A 16950-nucleotide genomic window follows, 5' to 3' on the forward strand; every position below is an offset into this window, starting at 1 on the left:
AGAGAGAGAGAGAGAGAGAGAGAGAGAGAGAGAGAGAGAGAGAGAGAGAGATAGAGCGAGAGGGCAGTGGTTGAGGGGAAATGTCATATATGTGTATATGAGTGAAAATATTTATTCGAAGATTGAAGTTGCAAAAACTGGTCAATAATAATTGGACCAGAAACCAATTTTTTAGATCACATATAAAGAATGTCTATGTTTTACTGAAGTATTTAGACTCGGTCGGAGCGTTCTCTGCTTTGTATGTTTTCTATGTCGCTATAAAGCAGGACTACTCCATGCCAACACAATAAGGTTACATAGCCACTTACACATATTTTCGCCTACACCTTCGGTTTCAATGACGAACGCTCTCTAATAACATCTAACATCTCAAACTGCCATTATGTTGCAATTCAAGTACGTAAACTTATAAATAAACTCGTCGTAAGCTCTTCCTCCGTCGCCGACGCCGTAGCATACGGACTGGCACTGATCTCTTGTGCTAATATAGGAAATGCGGAGCGTTGAATACGTCCCTCTCTTTGAGACGACATAATCGCGCCCGTGTTCATCTGCGGTGAACATCTAGCGACATTGTAGTGATGCCAACTAGCGCTATCGTTACTCGCCGAGTATTTCATGCCCTACTCGCCGCATATTTCATGTATGCTCGCCGAGTACTCACTCGTCGTGTGTTGCGTGCGCATTCGCCGAGTATTTCATGCCCTACTCGCCGCATATTTCATGTATGCTCGCCGAGTACTCACTCGTCGTGTGTTGCGTGCGCATTCGCCGAGTATTTCATGCCCTACTCGCCGCATATTTCATGTATGCTCGCCGAGTACTCCTTCGTCGTGTGTTGCGTGCGCATTCGCCGAGTATTTCATGCCTACTCGCCGCGTATTTATGCGTATTCGCCGCGTACTTCAGGCTTAACCGTCACGTGTTGCATACATACTCGTCACTTAATGCATGTGTACATGCCGCGTATTTCATGCGTATATATTCGTCGCGTAAATACTATCTATACGACGCATATAACAATCTCTGTATAATGTATAATGCCCGGGCGGTGCACGGGCACGGACGCACACACGCTAACAAGTATTAGATTTATATTCACCCTGTAGAACATTGCACGTGTAACCCACATTATAGTGAAAGAAACACGAGATTGTTGTCTCTGTGTGTAGGAGCGATGTCGACGTTACACGCTGTTACATCAACGACGCATCGCCGCGGTCAATGTCGATTGTATTAGACTCAGAGATTCACATCATCATCGTGATGGCAATGCGAATCATCGCGCGCTCGTGCCCTTATGAACTTCTGTCATTGCTGACACCGCTCGCCACCGCTCCGACGGCACCTGCCCAGCCGCCGCCCAGCCGTCCGGGAGAGGAACAACTCTTCACTCCATCACGTCTGCTCTATTTCGTCAGCAGAATGTATGTACGTATATGATTATTATCGTTGTTGGAATCGCATTTGCATATATACATATACATCGTTCCGCCGTGAGTGCGTGCGTGCGTAGCGGCAAGCGGGCGGCAGCGGGCGGGGAAGCGGCGAGGCGTGACATCTGCTTGTTTACGGAGTCTCCGCTGCCGCCGCCAAGATCGCGAATTACTCGCCGAGCGAGCGGTAACAATAGCTTCTGGGGCATTACTTATGGCCAAGTGGGCTAGCGTGATATGATCTTACCCCCGTACCTTACTGCACCGCGCAGAGGTGTGTGCGGAAGTGAAGACCGGGGTTGGCGTTGCATGGGGGCGATATGACATCCACCTCCGCCCGCCATCGCGACCTTAGCTTATAAATGCATGGCAATGTCGTCTGCAGCATCTACATTGCCACCTGGAGGCGAGTCGAGCGTTTCGAGTTTTCCGTGCGTCAGTAAAGCGTGGGTCACCTGTGCTTAACGTGTAAAAAAGGGGCTGATGCTACAAGGAATATAGGCGAGGAATCGCACAGTCAAACGTACGTATACTGCATGTCGTCACGTTGCTGTAGTTGATGCGCGATTTTTAATTGCGTGGAGAGCGGGGAGCTCTTTTAGATTATAAATTAATATTATAAAATATAATCAGGCGTCGGTAATAGATTCTATCGTCAGCCGTAGAAAATAATGACAAATTTGTAGTACCTATATGTACCGTTATTGCATTGAACGTGATAGGATAACTATGATAGCGACAGAATCTACTACTATACTATTTCAGAGTTGTAATTCTGGTGAGAATAATGCGTGTAGTTTTAATACGATGTCATCGTCGTCGTCGTTATAACCGAGCCACTTGCTCTATTTTGGCTTATCCGTAACCATATGCACTCAATGCGTTTGCATCTGCTGAGAGTATTACCTCCGCTTACTTTCAGCGCGTCAAGCATGAAGCTTAAATCGAAGATATACGAATTGCATTTTCGGATCGTTGCCGGGCAGTCATCGCGTAGATATAGTCACATCTCATGTGTTTTTATCTCTCAGTCAGATGTTATATATACTTACTTACTGACACATCTGAACATTTTCAGTATCGAGGATAACGACACAGAAGATAATGAAGACGATAGCTTTCATATGTTTGCTGGTAAGTCAACCCCATGAATTAGACAACATTTTCGGAATTGAATATTAGTCTAGGCCCTAGACGATCCTTTGTAATGAATGTAGTATTACTTGAACAACAACTTAATAGGGAATTTGTCATTTCTCGGATAACCACTTTAATATAATATTACTTAGGTGCATCATAAAACCCCACTTAATATTACATTATCCATACAACCCATTGTATAGCAATCATTACTTAGACAACCCCTCAAGCCGGTTATGTGTTTTTACTCCGCTAACACCTTCACGAAGCGTATATTCTGAGCGCTTCCATCGCGGTCGTCCTTGGGGCAAGGCACCTTAAATTGTGATAATTACCCAACCTACGCGTGCTGACCTGTTCAACAGTTAACGCTGCATAAGAAGATCAGCCAGGTTTCCCCTGAAGTGACTCTCATGCAACAAAAGGAGATTCACAAGGAACACGTGTTGTTAACTAGATGTCTGTGGAGCGGCGTATTCATGAGAACTAGCTGATGAATATAATTAGGCAGCAAAAACTGCGTGTGTAACTTCGCGATATTCGGCTTAGCTAGCTTTCTGTCTCGTTTGACAGCTTGCCTGACACATGCGGAAGGTCAGTATTGACAAAGTTGCATCTATAATTATATATGAGAGACAATGGGTCGCTTTGTTCCAATGCGCTTCTTCAAACCAAAATCCAATACTACAAAAAATACTTAACTTCTAAGAACAGAATATCTTATCTATGTTTCAATATATTGAGTTTCGAACTTGTAAAATAACATGATATATACTGTTTTACTGCTTATCTCCAGTCGGAATGTGTGACTAACCATTGCAATGTGGTGTATGAGATAGTAATGCTCGGTGGCAAAAGGCACGTACAAGCAGTTACATAGCGAATAATGGTAATTTTGGATTTATATAAATTTTGAATTTTAATTATGGATATAACAGTTCATCATACATTGTCTAGAAATGACAAAATCTTTAATATGTTGCATAAAATGAAAACTTATGTTGTTGAGCAAATTTAAAATTGAGATAGACACCAAGAATGTAGATTTTTCTGTGGGAACCTTTTGTTATATTTTAAAATCGGGTAATGTTGATAATAACCGAAACTAGTTGCTGTGTTTTTATCTTGATATTGTTCAGGGTTTTGCCACTGACCAAGATTTTTCCATTGACGATGGGTTTTCTATTAACCAGGGATTTTCTATTGACCATGCAGGGGTTTTCCATTGACCAGGGGCTTTCTATTGACCAAGGTTTTTCTATTGACCAAGGGTTTTCCATTTACTAGGATTTTTTTATTGATCAAGGATTTGCTATTAAGCAGGGTTATGCCACTGATCCGAGTTATTTCGATGACCAACGGTTTGTCATTTCCCAGGGTTTATCAGGGAAAGTTTAACAAGCGAGCAAACGTTTGACCAGCAATCACTTCTCATAGACTGCAAATAACGACGAGAAACCGACCGGTAACCTCAACCTTGCATTGCATGTAAATAATAACAGAAGCATTCGTTATTACCTACGAATCACGGTGAAGGCAGAGAGAAATCCACACAGCGTGTACGCGCGTTTTCCATCTGTCGCGGGCCCTGGGCCAACGTGCGAGCCTGGGCCACAGTTGGCAGGAAATCATGCTTGTTAAGCCGCGGTTACTGTAATGTTTTTGACAGGTTACGGTGGCGCGGAAAACCACCGTTGTTCTTCTCTCGCCTCTATGATTTCAGGTTAACCCACATGTTTACGAGAATAGAACAGGTTAGCGTGACGTAGACTGATTTCGATAACTGGGACACGAACGAGAAGCACGCAAGAGTTGTTCTTATCTCTATTATAATGCTTATATAATCAGGGTCATACATCTGGGCGACCTGCGGTCGCAATGGCGACTTCCTTCTGCCCTAAAGAAATATAATGTTCTACTCACAAAGATAAAATAGATTAACATCGTCCATCGTCAATAGCACTAGAGTTCATAGTGATTTATAGCGGCCATGAAATCATCGACACGAACAGTGTCGATTCGTATTTGAGCGCATTCGTGCGTGCGTGCGTGCGTGCGTGCGTGCGTGCGTGCGTGCATGCCTGCGTGCGTGTGTTTGTGCGTGCGTGCGTGCGTGCGTGCGTGCCTGTGTGCGTGTGCTCGTGCGTGCCTGCGTGTGTGCGCGCGTGACCGGGTGACTGTATGCATCAGTGCATATGGGCACACACGTCTATGATATTGTATCACGTCGTTAATGTCTTCATGTACGCGCACGCTTATATTTTGTTCTTTTTTTACAAAACGCATGTACGATGCTTACCCCGATACTAATCCTGATACATATATGTATCGTACCCTGAAAACCTGTTCAAATAAACTATAGTATCCATAGTTTCAAGTGCAAGAAAACGGAATGAACGGTGACGTAGTACTGTGACTTATTTGCGTGCGTGCGTGTGTGCGTGCGTGGGTGCGCGTGTGCGTACGCGAGTGCGTTTACGTGTGAGAGAACGAATGTTTATCGGCTCTAGAATACAACAAGGAAATTTAAGCGCGTCTGCCGCTAGAGCTGGCAAGCATTTCCGGTATGAGTCACGGTGCTGGTCTGTAATAGCCGTCCATGGACCCGCGACCGCAAACGAAATTTAGCCCGCGTGCGACACAAAGACCGCGTGACCAAATGATGTTTAATTTGTAAAAATAGCTATTGAGTGTTATCATGCGTCCCTTTGCGTACGTAGCAGGCAAAATAAGCTTTCTTGCACAGTCGCGCGTTTCTCGGTCAGGGCCGTAGGTGGGGTAGCTCGGACACATGGATGGTGGGAAGAGGGGATGACGGCTAGGTGGTGGGGAGATGAGACGACGGGTGGGAGGCAGGAGAGGAGGGAACAGCGAGAGCAGGGGACAGTTGGAAAAAGTGGGCAGTTGGGTGGTGGTAAAAAGAGAGGGCAGTTCGGTGGTGGTGAAAAGAGGGGACAGTTGGGTGGTGGTGAAAAGAGTGGGCAGTTGGGTGGTGGTGAAAAAAGGGGGCAGTTGGGTGATGGTTAAAAGAGGAGGCAGTTGGGTGGTGGTGAAATGAGTTGGCAGTTGGGTGGTGGTGAAAAGAGGGGGCAGTTGGGTGGTGGCGAAAAGAGGGGGCAGTTGGGTGGTGTTAAAAAGAAGAGACAGTTGGGTGGTGGTGAAAAGAGGGGGACAGCGGGAAGGCAGTGGCAGATCGGTAAATATGGAGAGGCAGGCGGGGCAGAGGCAGGATGAGGCAAATATGGAGAGGCAGGCGGAGGGGGCAGCGTGGAGGCAGAGGAAGGAGGGGGGGGGGCAGCGGAAAGACAGAGAGAGCATGATAAGGCCTTGTAGCTTGGGGAGGAGAGGACAGCCGTGGAAGAGAGAGGATGGGAAAACCTAGAGGTTGAAAACGTAGAGGGACAGTGTCGTGGTAGGTGTAGTATTTCTAGTATAAATACGGATGCGTGATACAAACAGTCGTGCGCGCACGTACGCACACACAGACAGACAAAGACACAGACAAGCAGACACGTGCGAACGCGCGCCTCATACACACTCATACCTGAAAACTCTTTGATGCAAGATAACGTGTGAAACTGGTTCTTAGTGACTCTGCCGGGGCGGTTAAGCCGACATCGTTACAAGTTTCGCGCGCGGTCAAGTTCGTTCTAGCGAGATCACTTCACACACGGAACAGCTCTTAGCTGCATTCTAACAGTTTTTGTCCTAGTTCGTGTTTGTGGTCTAATAGCTACATCCAATCTCTGCCGTCAATGAATCCGGCCACGATGCATGACGTATACCCGCAAAGTGGCACGTACGCATGCGCGATAGCTTTGCAGTAGGGCATGCGGTTATTTTCAACACGCGCTGTCACAAAATGATGAAAACCTCGATCAGCATCCGATGTCCGCCAGAAAACGATGGTTTATGACCGCCATTCATACCCACTACAGTTGACCTGGATCGCAGCGTTGCACGAGTTACCCCCGTATTTCCTATCCGATCACAGAGCAAGTGCAAATAACGTGGCAGACTAAATAGGATAGTTTGACAGCACCGCATTAAAACATTATCAAGTGATGTATGGGTCGCTCCATTCTAGAATCTAGTTCTTGAATTCTAGAAAAGTTGTGCTCCCGTCTTTTTTGAAGCACCGTATAGGTCTCTATACAATATTACCCGTATAATCGTGTTGTGTTCATATCTTCCAGTGAGTAATATTTGCACTGCATCATAAGAAATGCAGTCACACGCTGATCAAAGTGACCGATGCGACTGTGTATGTACGTGTGTATGTGTATGTGCTAAGACGGTAACAATGCCGTAGATGGCGGTGGCGTGTAGTGACTGCCACAAAGCAACGTCGCCGAATAGAATGTGTCAACATGACACGTATCAGACGCTACGAATAGTTACATCCCTCTGCGCATGCGCCCTGCAGCAGGACAACAACGATCGTTTCGCGTAAAAGTGCTCTCGTGTTTTCTTAAGAAACTAGTAAGTATTGAAAAGCGAAATGGGCCGTTGACTTTTTAGTTACGCTTCGCCACGTGAGCCAACAAACCGACTCCTCGTACATTCTCTAACTGACAATAACTACTCATGTGTCTAATTGCACTCAAAATATCAACTGATATAAATCGAGAGAGAATCGAGCCCCTTCTTTTGTAATGCTACATTAAACCATGCTGCCTGCGGGCAGCTAGCACTGGAAGAGGCGCAAGATTTCCTCTCGGCAAGATTCGTTTCTAATCCCTCTTAAATCATTTCCTCTATTTGCGTCCCAGCGCCGCGTGTTACGCAATAGAAAATTGAAACACTGACACAGATTATGATTCGTCTGCGTTGAAATTTATGACCGTACGTCACGGTGACGTTACGCTGCCGCTGCCGTACACTATCCGCTGCTGCTATCGCGTCCGTCCCGTTTAATCGTGCGCTGTAACGGCCACGACCACACACAATACAACATAACATACAATACAACACTAGGAAGTCGCTCTACGACGGTCGAAGTAGGAAATGTAAGCACAGGTGCTCGAACCGCTCACACACACACGCACACACACACACACACGCACACACGCACACGCGCACGCACGCGAGCACGCGCGCACACACACACACACACACACACACACACACACACACACACACACACACAAACACCACACACGCGCGCGCGCGCGTCGGTGGTGGTGCTGTTGTTGTTGTTGTTGCTGTTGTTGTTGTTGGTGGTGGTGGTGGTGGTGGTGGTGGTGTTGGTGCTGCTGCTGCTGCTGCTACTGCTGCTGCTGTTGCTGTTACTCGCTTTCTCTCTTCTCTCTCTCTCTCTCTCCCTCTCCCTCCCCCTCTCTCTCTCTCTCTCTTGCTCTTTTTTTCTCTTTCTCTTTTTCTCTCTCTCTCTCTCTCGCTCTCTCTCGGTTTTCCACTGCCGCTATCTCTCTCTTCCGGATCTGCCGTGCCCTCCGGGACCGCGCGCTGGCTCTTATAGCCGCTTCACTAACTTCTCTAGAGGGTTGGGTTAAGCAGGGCTACTCGCTCTCCGTCAGGAGTCACGCTAATACGTCGTGCGTGCCGCCGTGCCGACACTCACCGCTTATCCGTCCGCTCGCCGCGTGCCGATGACGTCATTATTTGACGGGGCGCACTTTCATCGAGCGAAGCGCCGGCTGGCATTGAGATGCATAAGTTCACCTGTTCCTGATTGTTTACCTGTCCGTTGATAGGTCACGGCGTATAATCATATTAAAGCATCTGCTCTAATACCATTGAGCGAATATCTTACTCGCAAATGAAAAGTACTCGTAAAGTTAAATTAATGCGATAATATTGATCAGGGCGTAAGTAGAAATAAGGTATAGACATTGTATGCGGGAATTTTATACGAAAAAAGTTTTTTTATACGAAAATAACGACATTATATATCTATATAATTGTAAATTAGCTTTATTACAATAATTGTTTCCGCCACCTAGCGGAGTGATTCAGCATCGCTACTAGTTCGGCTTGTCTAGCTATCGTTCACACAGAGCGACTGAAGCTAAAGCGATTACTAGTACTATCTACTACCTATACGAATATACCTGAGAATGATATATTACTAGTACAATATCGCGATCGCAATTGTGATGAGTGGATAAACGCGAAACCTTGTATTGATAGGATTTGTGCATTAGGGCAACTGCGTACATATGCTACACGCAAAACAGGGAACCGTAACCGAGAGTAAAAGCTGTGACACACTAACGCAATTGTAAATGCAGCAAGGCCATAAATAAATTACGACTGAGTAGCCCTCCTGACACAGCAACATGTCTATGATAAAGATTGAGAGTTATAGCGTGGCTATGGCACGAGGTTGTGTCAATCGCATGCAGTGACAGACAGCCATTTCGAGCCGCACGCGTTAACGAAGTTGTTGTGTTTTTTAAGTCACACTTAATCTTAAGGCTAACATTAAATGTCTTCCAGCGCACGTACACTCTCACACATATGACATGAGTGATGGCAGAGCGATGACGCTGCAGTAAACTTCATCACCACGCTATAACTACGACACGGATGTACACACATGAGGAGAATGTGCTTTATGAGATGTGATCAAGCACAGTGATTAGTTTTACATGTAAAGGCAAGCCTGGGTGACAGATCACGAATAATATTCCCTTCTATTCACGCTCACACCGATTCACAGGAAAAAAAAACAAATATGGCGGATTCTAACTTACAGCTACGACTTTACACGCAAGAATCAAAGCCGTTAAAGCTGTTCTTAGTTTTCCGTTTCTCTTTCATGTTCAACTTTCTGTGTAATGCACTCTGTAATCTTAAGAATGAGTCGAATCACACGCTTACAGGACGCGAACACGTGACCCGTGTTTTAATCACCAAAAGTTTCTAATTAGTAAAACTTGCGTGCGCGTATTTTTGTGTTGAGAGCGTCTTCTTGTTATGCTAAACAAAACGCGTAGATTTTAATTAACGACTCATATATCTAGCTAGCCTGACGACCTAGTCGTAAAGGTTTCGTATGTTCCGGGTTAAACTATTGCTATCTTTTCCTCACATATGCCTCGCGGCAATACGTTTTGTTATTTTCGGCAAGCGTTTTCGTTGTGTCAGAACCCGAGATAGAAAATAGCTCTCACCTAGACAGAGCATGCATTGAAATGGCGACTGCAGCCGTAAGCGGTCACTGATCGTGACTACTGATAAGTTCTGTAATCCCTCGATACTTTCACACGTCTGCGTTCCACGTGGCGGAAATGTCTTTTTCGCAGTTTTAGGTCGAATTTGGCGATGAGAGCGGTTTGCTGAACGCCCGTTTTATTCCCATTTTGTAGTATAATTGTGTATTATAATGGATCAAGCATCCGTGAGGATAGTGACAAACGCAAAGGCGACAACAAGACTGTTAGTGGGTGCGTCACGCGTGAGCCGTGAGCTCACTTATCGTGAGTTCACGCATGAGCCGTGAGCCCACGCCACGAAAGATCCGAAATTAAACGTGTGACAATTTTTATGTTAATCTATATGGCCGTCTTGTATCTCTAGATATCCACGAGTGAAGGGAAATATTATTACTACTTTAAAAATACTACTCGATGTCATTAACAGATTAATGAAATTAACCGTAAAAAGAAAAAATAACAAATCAGTTCCACAGAGGTATCACGCGAACGGTGTTACAAATTCCAAGATACGGGGCAATCAAAAAAATTACATTACAATTTAAAGGTGCATTCAAAATTGTGGAGTGAGTATCATTGACATCATCGAATCGATTATTAATGATAAATACACGCCGGCGGAATCCATTGTAGTTAGACGTCGTGGCGCTATCGCTACCCCAAACTGCGGTTTCTTCTCTAGGCGTACATGACAGCGGCACAGAAGGCGCCACCCGTACCTGTCTCCCGCGGGGTGGCAGTACAAGAGCTTCCAGTACAGGAAGTACCCCAAGTGCAACCCGGAAGTCTGTTCGTGCGACAGACGGATGGAGGGATCTCCACCCTTGATTTCCAGGAGCTAGCTCGCAACCAGGCCCTTCCGGTATGAACAACGTGTATGAACAAGTGTATGAACAAGTGTATGAACAACAGTATGAACAACGTGTATGAACAACAGTATGAACAACGTGTATGAACAACAGTATGAACAAGTGCATGAACAACAGTATGAACAACGTGTATGAACAACGGTATGAACAACGTGTATGAACAACAATATGAACAACGTGTATGAACAAGTGTATGAACAACGGTATAAACAAGTGTATGAACAACGTGTATGAACAACGTGTATGAACAACAGTATGAACAACAGTATGAACAAGTGGATGAACAACAGTATTAACAACGTGTATGAACAACGGTATGAACAAGTGTATGAACAACGGTATGAATAACGGTATGAACAAGTATATAAACAACGGTATGGACAAGTGAATGAACAAGTGTATGAACCAGTGTATGAACAAGACTTAGTGGACGTATAGACTGGTATCTGCCTGTGAGCAATATAGTAGAATATAGGCTCAGAAAATCACATCACTGCCCGGACACACTGATGTGAAAAGAACCGTGTAGTTGTTTACCAATTTGAATTATTATATTTAATATTATTTTATATATATGTATTTTTTAACCGGCTTACGGATGTTAATTGCACACTGAACCTACTTTAGTTATGAATCTATGCTAATCGCGTGTATCTCTACATGTTTCCAGCGCGGTTCCAATGCTAGGGATCGCTTCGAGACATCCCGCCGCACGTTTCAAGGAGTTGCGTCGGGAACCATCAACGCTGGTGCTAGTTCAGATGCTGCCAGGGCCGGGGGTGGGTTCAGAGAGCAGGGAGGTGCGAGGGCCGGGGAAGAGAGGGGTGGTGCGAGAGCAGAGGGTGGGTTCAGAGAGAGGGGTGGTGCGAGGGCAGAGGGTGGGTTCAGAGAGAGGGGTGGTGCGAAGATTGAGGGAGGGTTTAGAGAGAGGGGTGGTGCGAGGGCAGAGGGTGGGTTCAGAGAGAGGGGTGGTGCGAAGATTGAGGGAGGGTTTAGAGAGAGGGGTGGTGCGAGGGCAGAGGGTGGGTTCAGAGAGGTGGGCGGAAGAGGGCGTGGTCGCTTCCTGGTTCAGCCGGAAGATGAGAGCCGTCCCGTGCCGCTGCGAGCCCTGTCAGAGGATGACGTCGTCGCTGGATTCTCCATCTCCTCGTCAGGTGAGCCAATCAGGGCAGGTCAGGTGCGTCAGGTGAGCGAAGCCACCGGCCGATCTCATTCTCACGCACGCACGCACGCACGCACGCAGGAGCGACGCACGCACGTTATATATATATAATATATATAACAGCAATTAAGTTATATTTGATAGTAATAATAAAAATAATAATAATAATAATAACAATAATAATAATATTAATGCGCATAAAAATTATAGATAGTCGCTTGTCGGTAAAGAGAGAACCGCGCGTATAGCATCGCTACGTGATTTCCTTCTGCCGCTGACCAAAAACGCGTGTTATTCAGTTGCGTAGCTACACTCGCGTCTGTCTATACTACGACTGTCGTGTTCTGCTATAGTTAAGAAGGATCAGTCAAATCTGCAAGACTTCAATCCCTACACAACGCGACAGCCACGCCCTCTACCGAAACATAGGCCGCAACCGCCAACCGCAGCGACACGTAAGACGCCTAATCATGGAAAAGCGAAGAAGATCGCTATTGCACAGACACTAGCCAATCGGGGTAGAGATCCAGTGCTGTTTCCTCAGCCGGATCCCGCCAATGAGATCCTAGGTATTTATTTATTTAATTATGGTATGATTTTTTTCAACGTCGGTGTTTGGCTGCAGTATATCGCCTCCTCCCTCTCTCTTTCTTTCTCTCTTTCTTTCTCTCTCTTTCTCTCTCTCTCTCTCTCTCTCTCTCTCTCTCTCTCGCGCTCTCTCTTTTCTCTCTTTCTCTCTTTCTCTCTCTTTCTCTTTTTCTCTCTCTCTTTCTTTCTTTCTCTCTCTCTCTTTTTCTTTCTTTATCTCTCCCGTCTCTCTAGGTCCGTCTGCCTCTCGTTCTCGCTCTCTTTGTTTCCCTCTCTTTATCGCGCGTATTCAATCTTTTGCTATCTCTGCCTCTGCGTGCGAACGTTTAACAACACACTTGTTCTACTCCGTATAGACGTCGCTGTCGAATGCGACATGGAGAGAAACCGCATGAGCGTGACCTTGACCTTCGAACGCGACTTCGCCGGACTCATCTACACCAAGAACTCGTTCAAGGTCAACGGTTGCCGCAAGGTGGCGTCACCGTCGCGCTTCCAACGCTTCGATATAAACCTGGACACATGCGGGATGGATGAAAACCTATCGGTACGGCAAACACTTCTTTGCGGACCGCCGTAATATGGGTCAAGTCGTACTCCAAGTAATTTTATTCAGCTTGACGAAGACATCTTGACGAGCAGCTGCCGAAACTGTTTCCAACAGCTCAATTACATGGATTGATATTGAAACATCGTTAACCATTGTTTAACCTTGTTACGAACAGACGGACAACTTTGGCGGCACGGCGACATTTTCTAACACGGTGATCATCATGAACGAGCGAGAGTTGGGCGTTCTTGAGATGTGGGACAAGGCGTTCAGGGTCACGTGCGATTTCGCTGGAGAGCAACGAGAAAAAGCCGTCGACTTTGGATTGAAAATTCCGTACGTAAAATAATCGTTATAATCGATCATCTTGTGATAATCGATCATAATCGTCATAATCGATCACCAGCTGATAATCGATCATAATCAATATAATCGATCATGCGGTGTCGTTTCTCCGTGCAGTGAGCTGGGTGCCGAGGCTGTGCTGGGTGGCATGGACCTGCCGACGTGTCGTATGAAGGTCGTGAACGGTGACAACCCGATGGCTCCCGGAACCAACAACCTGTTACTCGGCGACATCGCCAGTCTTGTCGTATACATTCAGGACAGCAGTGAGTTACGTGCTAGCAACCCCCGTCCTGCAGCACTCGTGTCATATATCTCCAGTCATATATCATGCATCTCCAGTCATATATCATATATCTACAGTTATATATCATATATCTCCAGTCAAATATCATATATCTTCAGTTATATATCATATATCTCCAGTCAAATATTATATATCTCGAGACAATATCTGTACGAGTCAGATATCTGCTGGCAACCCGTGGGCCGTTGTCGAAAAAAAACACGAGATTATAACGAATGTTATGACTGAGATAATATTTGATGGTGTAATGAAACACATCGTGTCGGAAACACATCAGAACTTGTATTATATAGTACTGTATATATATAGTATTGTATTTATATAGCTGATGCGCCGAAAGCGTTCTTTCTCAGAAACATATCTGTTACAAGAATAACTACTTATGATGATTCTAAAACTCCCCCACTCGGAAAAAAACGATTTTTTTATTCCCAATTATGTGAGTTTCTCCATTTGTTTCTGGAAGGATATAATGCGGAAGTATCCACCTCCAGAGAGACCGCATCTTTCTCCGAAAGGGTTCGAACGTGCTCTCAACGACCTCTGGTGCTCATTTCTCTGCAGCTCACTTCGACATCTTTGTGTCGAATTGCTACGCGCACGACGGGATGGACATGGGTCGAATTGACCTCATCGATGAAGACGGATGTCCGACGCACCGGAAGTTGATTGGCTATCAGCAGCACACGACAGAGCTGCTCCCTGGTGACACGCTCGTCTACGCTTATCTAAAGAGCTTCAAGTTCCCGGATGTGAAGAATGTCTTCTTCGATTGCCAGTGTACGATCTGCATGGAGAACTGCTTCCAGGTAATGAGAGCTCTACTCTACTCTACTCTACTCTACTCTACTCTACTCTACTCTACTCTACTCTACTCTACTCTACTCTACTCTACTCTACTCTACTCTACTCTACTCTACTCTACTCTACTCTACTCTACTCTACTCTACTCTCTCTACTCTACTTTCTCTACTCTACTCTACTCTACTCTACTCTACTCTACTCTACTCTACTCTACTCTACTCTACTCTACTCTACTCTACTCTACTCTACTCTACTCTACTCTACTCTACTCTACTCTACTATACTACAGAAAGCTGCGGTGTGAATTATTCTATGCGCTAATTCTTTAATTTATATATCTTATTTCCACCACAACATTGAGTTTCTGTCAATATTACATCAGCCTCAATGCGACGGCAGAAGAACTAAGAGAGATTTAGAGCAGGACGGCGGGAGTCACGTGGCTGCCAACAGCAGAACATTCCAGTCCATCAGGATTAGTCTGCCCGAAGATATTAACTTCAACGTCACACGATCGAGTAAGTACTATTATTCGGAATGAGCACTTGCCATGCGAAAAGTTGTGAGTTTGTGTATTTCGTGCATGAACATCCATTGAATCGAAAACATTCACGAAATAAAAATGGCAACAGTCAATACAGAATGTATATATTAATTCACTTTCGTAGGCAATATGTTTATGATGATACGCACTGACATTACGACAACAACGTCGGGTTGATAAGTACGAAATAAAATATAAATTACGTGATAATAATCTAGAAAACTGCTCGTCATGTCGCACAGGTCACCACCAGATGGCGTCGGAGGAGGAGAAGCAGACGGCGATGTGTATCTCTAAGACAGGATTTGGCGTTGGCATGGCCGTCTTTCTCGCCGTGCTCGTAGTCATCGTCCTTGTCGCCTCTTTCTTCGGCTACCGCCACGTACACCTGCCCGCGAAGCTAGTGGCGTAATGCAATCTATGCTGGCATATATATATACCTGTAGGTGGTTTGCCCTAAACGGTCGTCATATGTATATAATATTGGGAGGCCACAGTGAACGAGCCACGTTGGGAAACGCTTATGTTTAATATGAGCTCGACTAAACAACTCTTGCTTATTGACTAAGCAAGGTGGGTGTACTAAAGGGCCACAGTTCTATTGGAAATTATCTGGGTAGCTAAGGCATGTACATATGTAATAGGGTGCCAATCAGCGTATACAATGCATTTAAAATGACTTGATACAATGGTTTTCACTCCTAAATAATCGCCTATGCAACTTACTGCAGGTGACCACTAACGCCACATTTTTCATTATTATATTAACTCTTCTTTATATTGCTGACGAGCGAAATTACTTGACCACATAATACAAGGATTGCATAATGCAAATCATCAAATAATGTAAGCGATCAAATGATCAAAGTAATCAAATTTCAAAAGAGTCCTAGTTGAAAGCTGATCTACTGAAGGCTGCCGTTGTATTTATTTTAATTTATTGTATTCCTATTTCTTGAGTGGTTCGTTCCATAATCATTGTAAAAAATCATTGCGAGGATTAGTAGTCAAGCTTGTACAGGCAATGCAACTGCTCCTCGTTTCTCACTGTTGCACATTAGTGTCAACATCTATTCATAATATGGCTCCCCTACGTAGACACAACATTTGCGCACATATATATATATAGTCACATGCGCGAACTAACTGTGTGATAATAATTAACACATCAGTGTTTCATCTCTATTCCGCCACATCTACGCGTGATCTACGCAGTCGAAATCATATGCAATGTATGAAACTGTATAAACTCGTGATGGAAGCCTCTATAATATAAGAGATCATTCGTATAAGACATCGTTGCACTGCCGGACGCGCAGCGTTCGCTGTGATTGGTTATAACGCTCGCATCCATGTTGCATTTTACACATTTTGCTTTAGTTTAATCTCATTCTTATCCATCTGCGCCAACCTTGTGATCATGTTTGTTGTGACGCAGCTACGATTAGTTGTTAGTGTTTTTTGTATACTGTTACTAATAAACGATGGCCTACTATACAATAGCATTGTACTTCGCAAATGTTGCATATGTGCATCGTACACGCGGGGAAACGCACGCACACACGCACGCACGCACGCAGACATGCACGAACGCCGCACACACACACGCAGACATGCACGCACGCCGCACACACCCACGCACGCACGCATACACGCACGCACACAGGCGGCAAAGCATAGACGAAACTTCAGCTTACTAGAATTGTATGGTTACTCGAGTGTCAACTGCTTCCATAATATAAGTATGGGTACAAACGACGGTCATATATCCGGAGCAGTTCACACGATTTCCGACTCGTCTACAAACGGATAGGACTGCCGCAACATTGCTCATAAATTGCTTAGTGGCCCTAAGCGTCTTAATACAACTTTGCCTTCAACTTTGCTAATCAAAATAACCACATTGATAAAACAGTTTGTACCTTTGTATTTTTATTTCTATCAGTTCTGTTTCTTTTTTAATTTGCAATCAGTTTCATTTTCAATTTGTAATTTTGAGTCGATCAATATTTTTTTAACTAATT

The 16950-nt window shown here is 45.0% G+C and overlaps 1 protein-coding gene across 1 annotated transcript; it reads left to right on the forward strand.

Annotated features, from left to right (window-relative positions):
- Positions 1-1789: 1789 nt before the first annotated feature.
- On the forward strand, positions 1790-16431 carry LOC106811071. Its single transcript, XM_014814597.1, has 11 exons — positions 1790-1962; positions 2518-2573; positions 10440-10619; positions 11297-11780; positions 12142-12357; positions 12733-12923; positions 13102-13262; positions 13389-13537; positions 14143-14387; positions 14765-14900; positions 15169-16431. Exons 2-11 carry the CDS (start codon positions 2544-2546, stop codon positions 15336-15338), a joined length of 1962 nt encoding a protein of 653 aa, XP_014670083.1. The 5' UTR covers positions 1790-1962; positions 2518-2543; the 3' UTR covers positions 15339-16431.
- The last annotated feature ends 519 nt before the right edge of the window (positions 16432-16950 follow it).

The sequence above is a fragment of the Priapulus caudatus genome, unplaced genomic scaffold (assembly GCF_000485595.1).
Source record: "Priapulus caudatus unplaced genomic scaffold, Priapulus_caudatus-5.0.1 Scaffold502, whole genome shotgun sequence".
Classification (NCBI taxonomy): Eukaryota; Metazoa; Priapulida; class Priapulimorpha; order Priapulimorphida; family Priapulidae; genus Priapulus; species Priapulus caudatus.

What these genes read in the sequence shown, in the direction of transcription:
- LOC106811071 (XM_014814597.1), top strand. Translation starts at nt 2,544, where the DNA reads ATGAAGACGATAGCTTTCATATGTTTGCTG. An exon ending in CTCGCAACCAGGCCCTTCCG is followed by an intron (nt 10,620 to 11,296) that starts GTATGAACAACG and finishes ACATGTTTCCAG; the next exon opens with CGCGGTTCCAATGCTAGGGA. An exon ending in ATTCTCCATCTCCTCGTCAG is followed by an intron (nt 11,781 to 12,141) that starts GTGAGCCAATCA and finishes GTTCTGCTATAG; the next exon opens with TTAAGAAGGATCAGTCAAAT.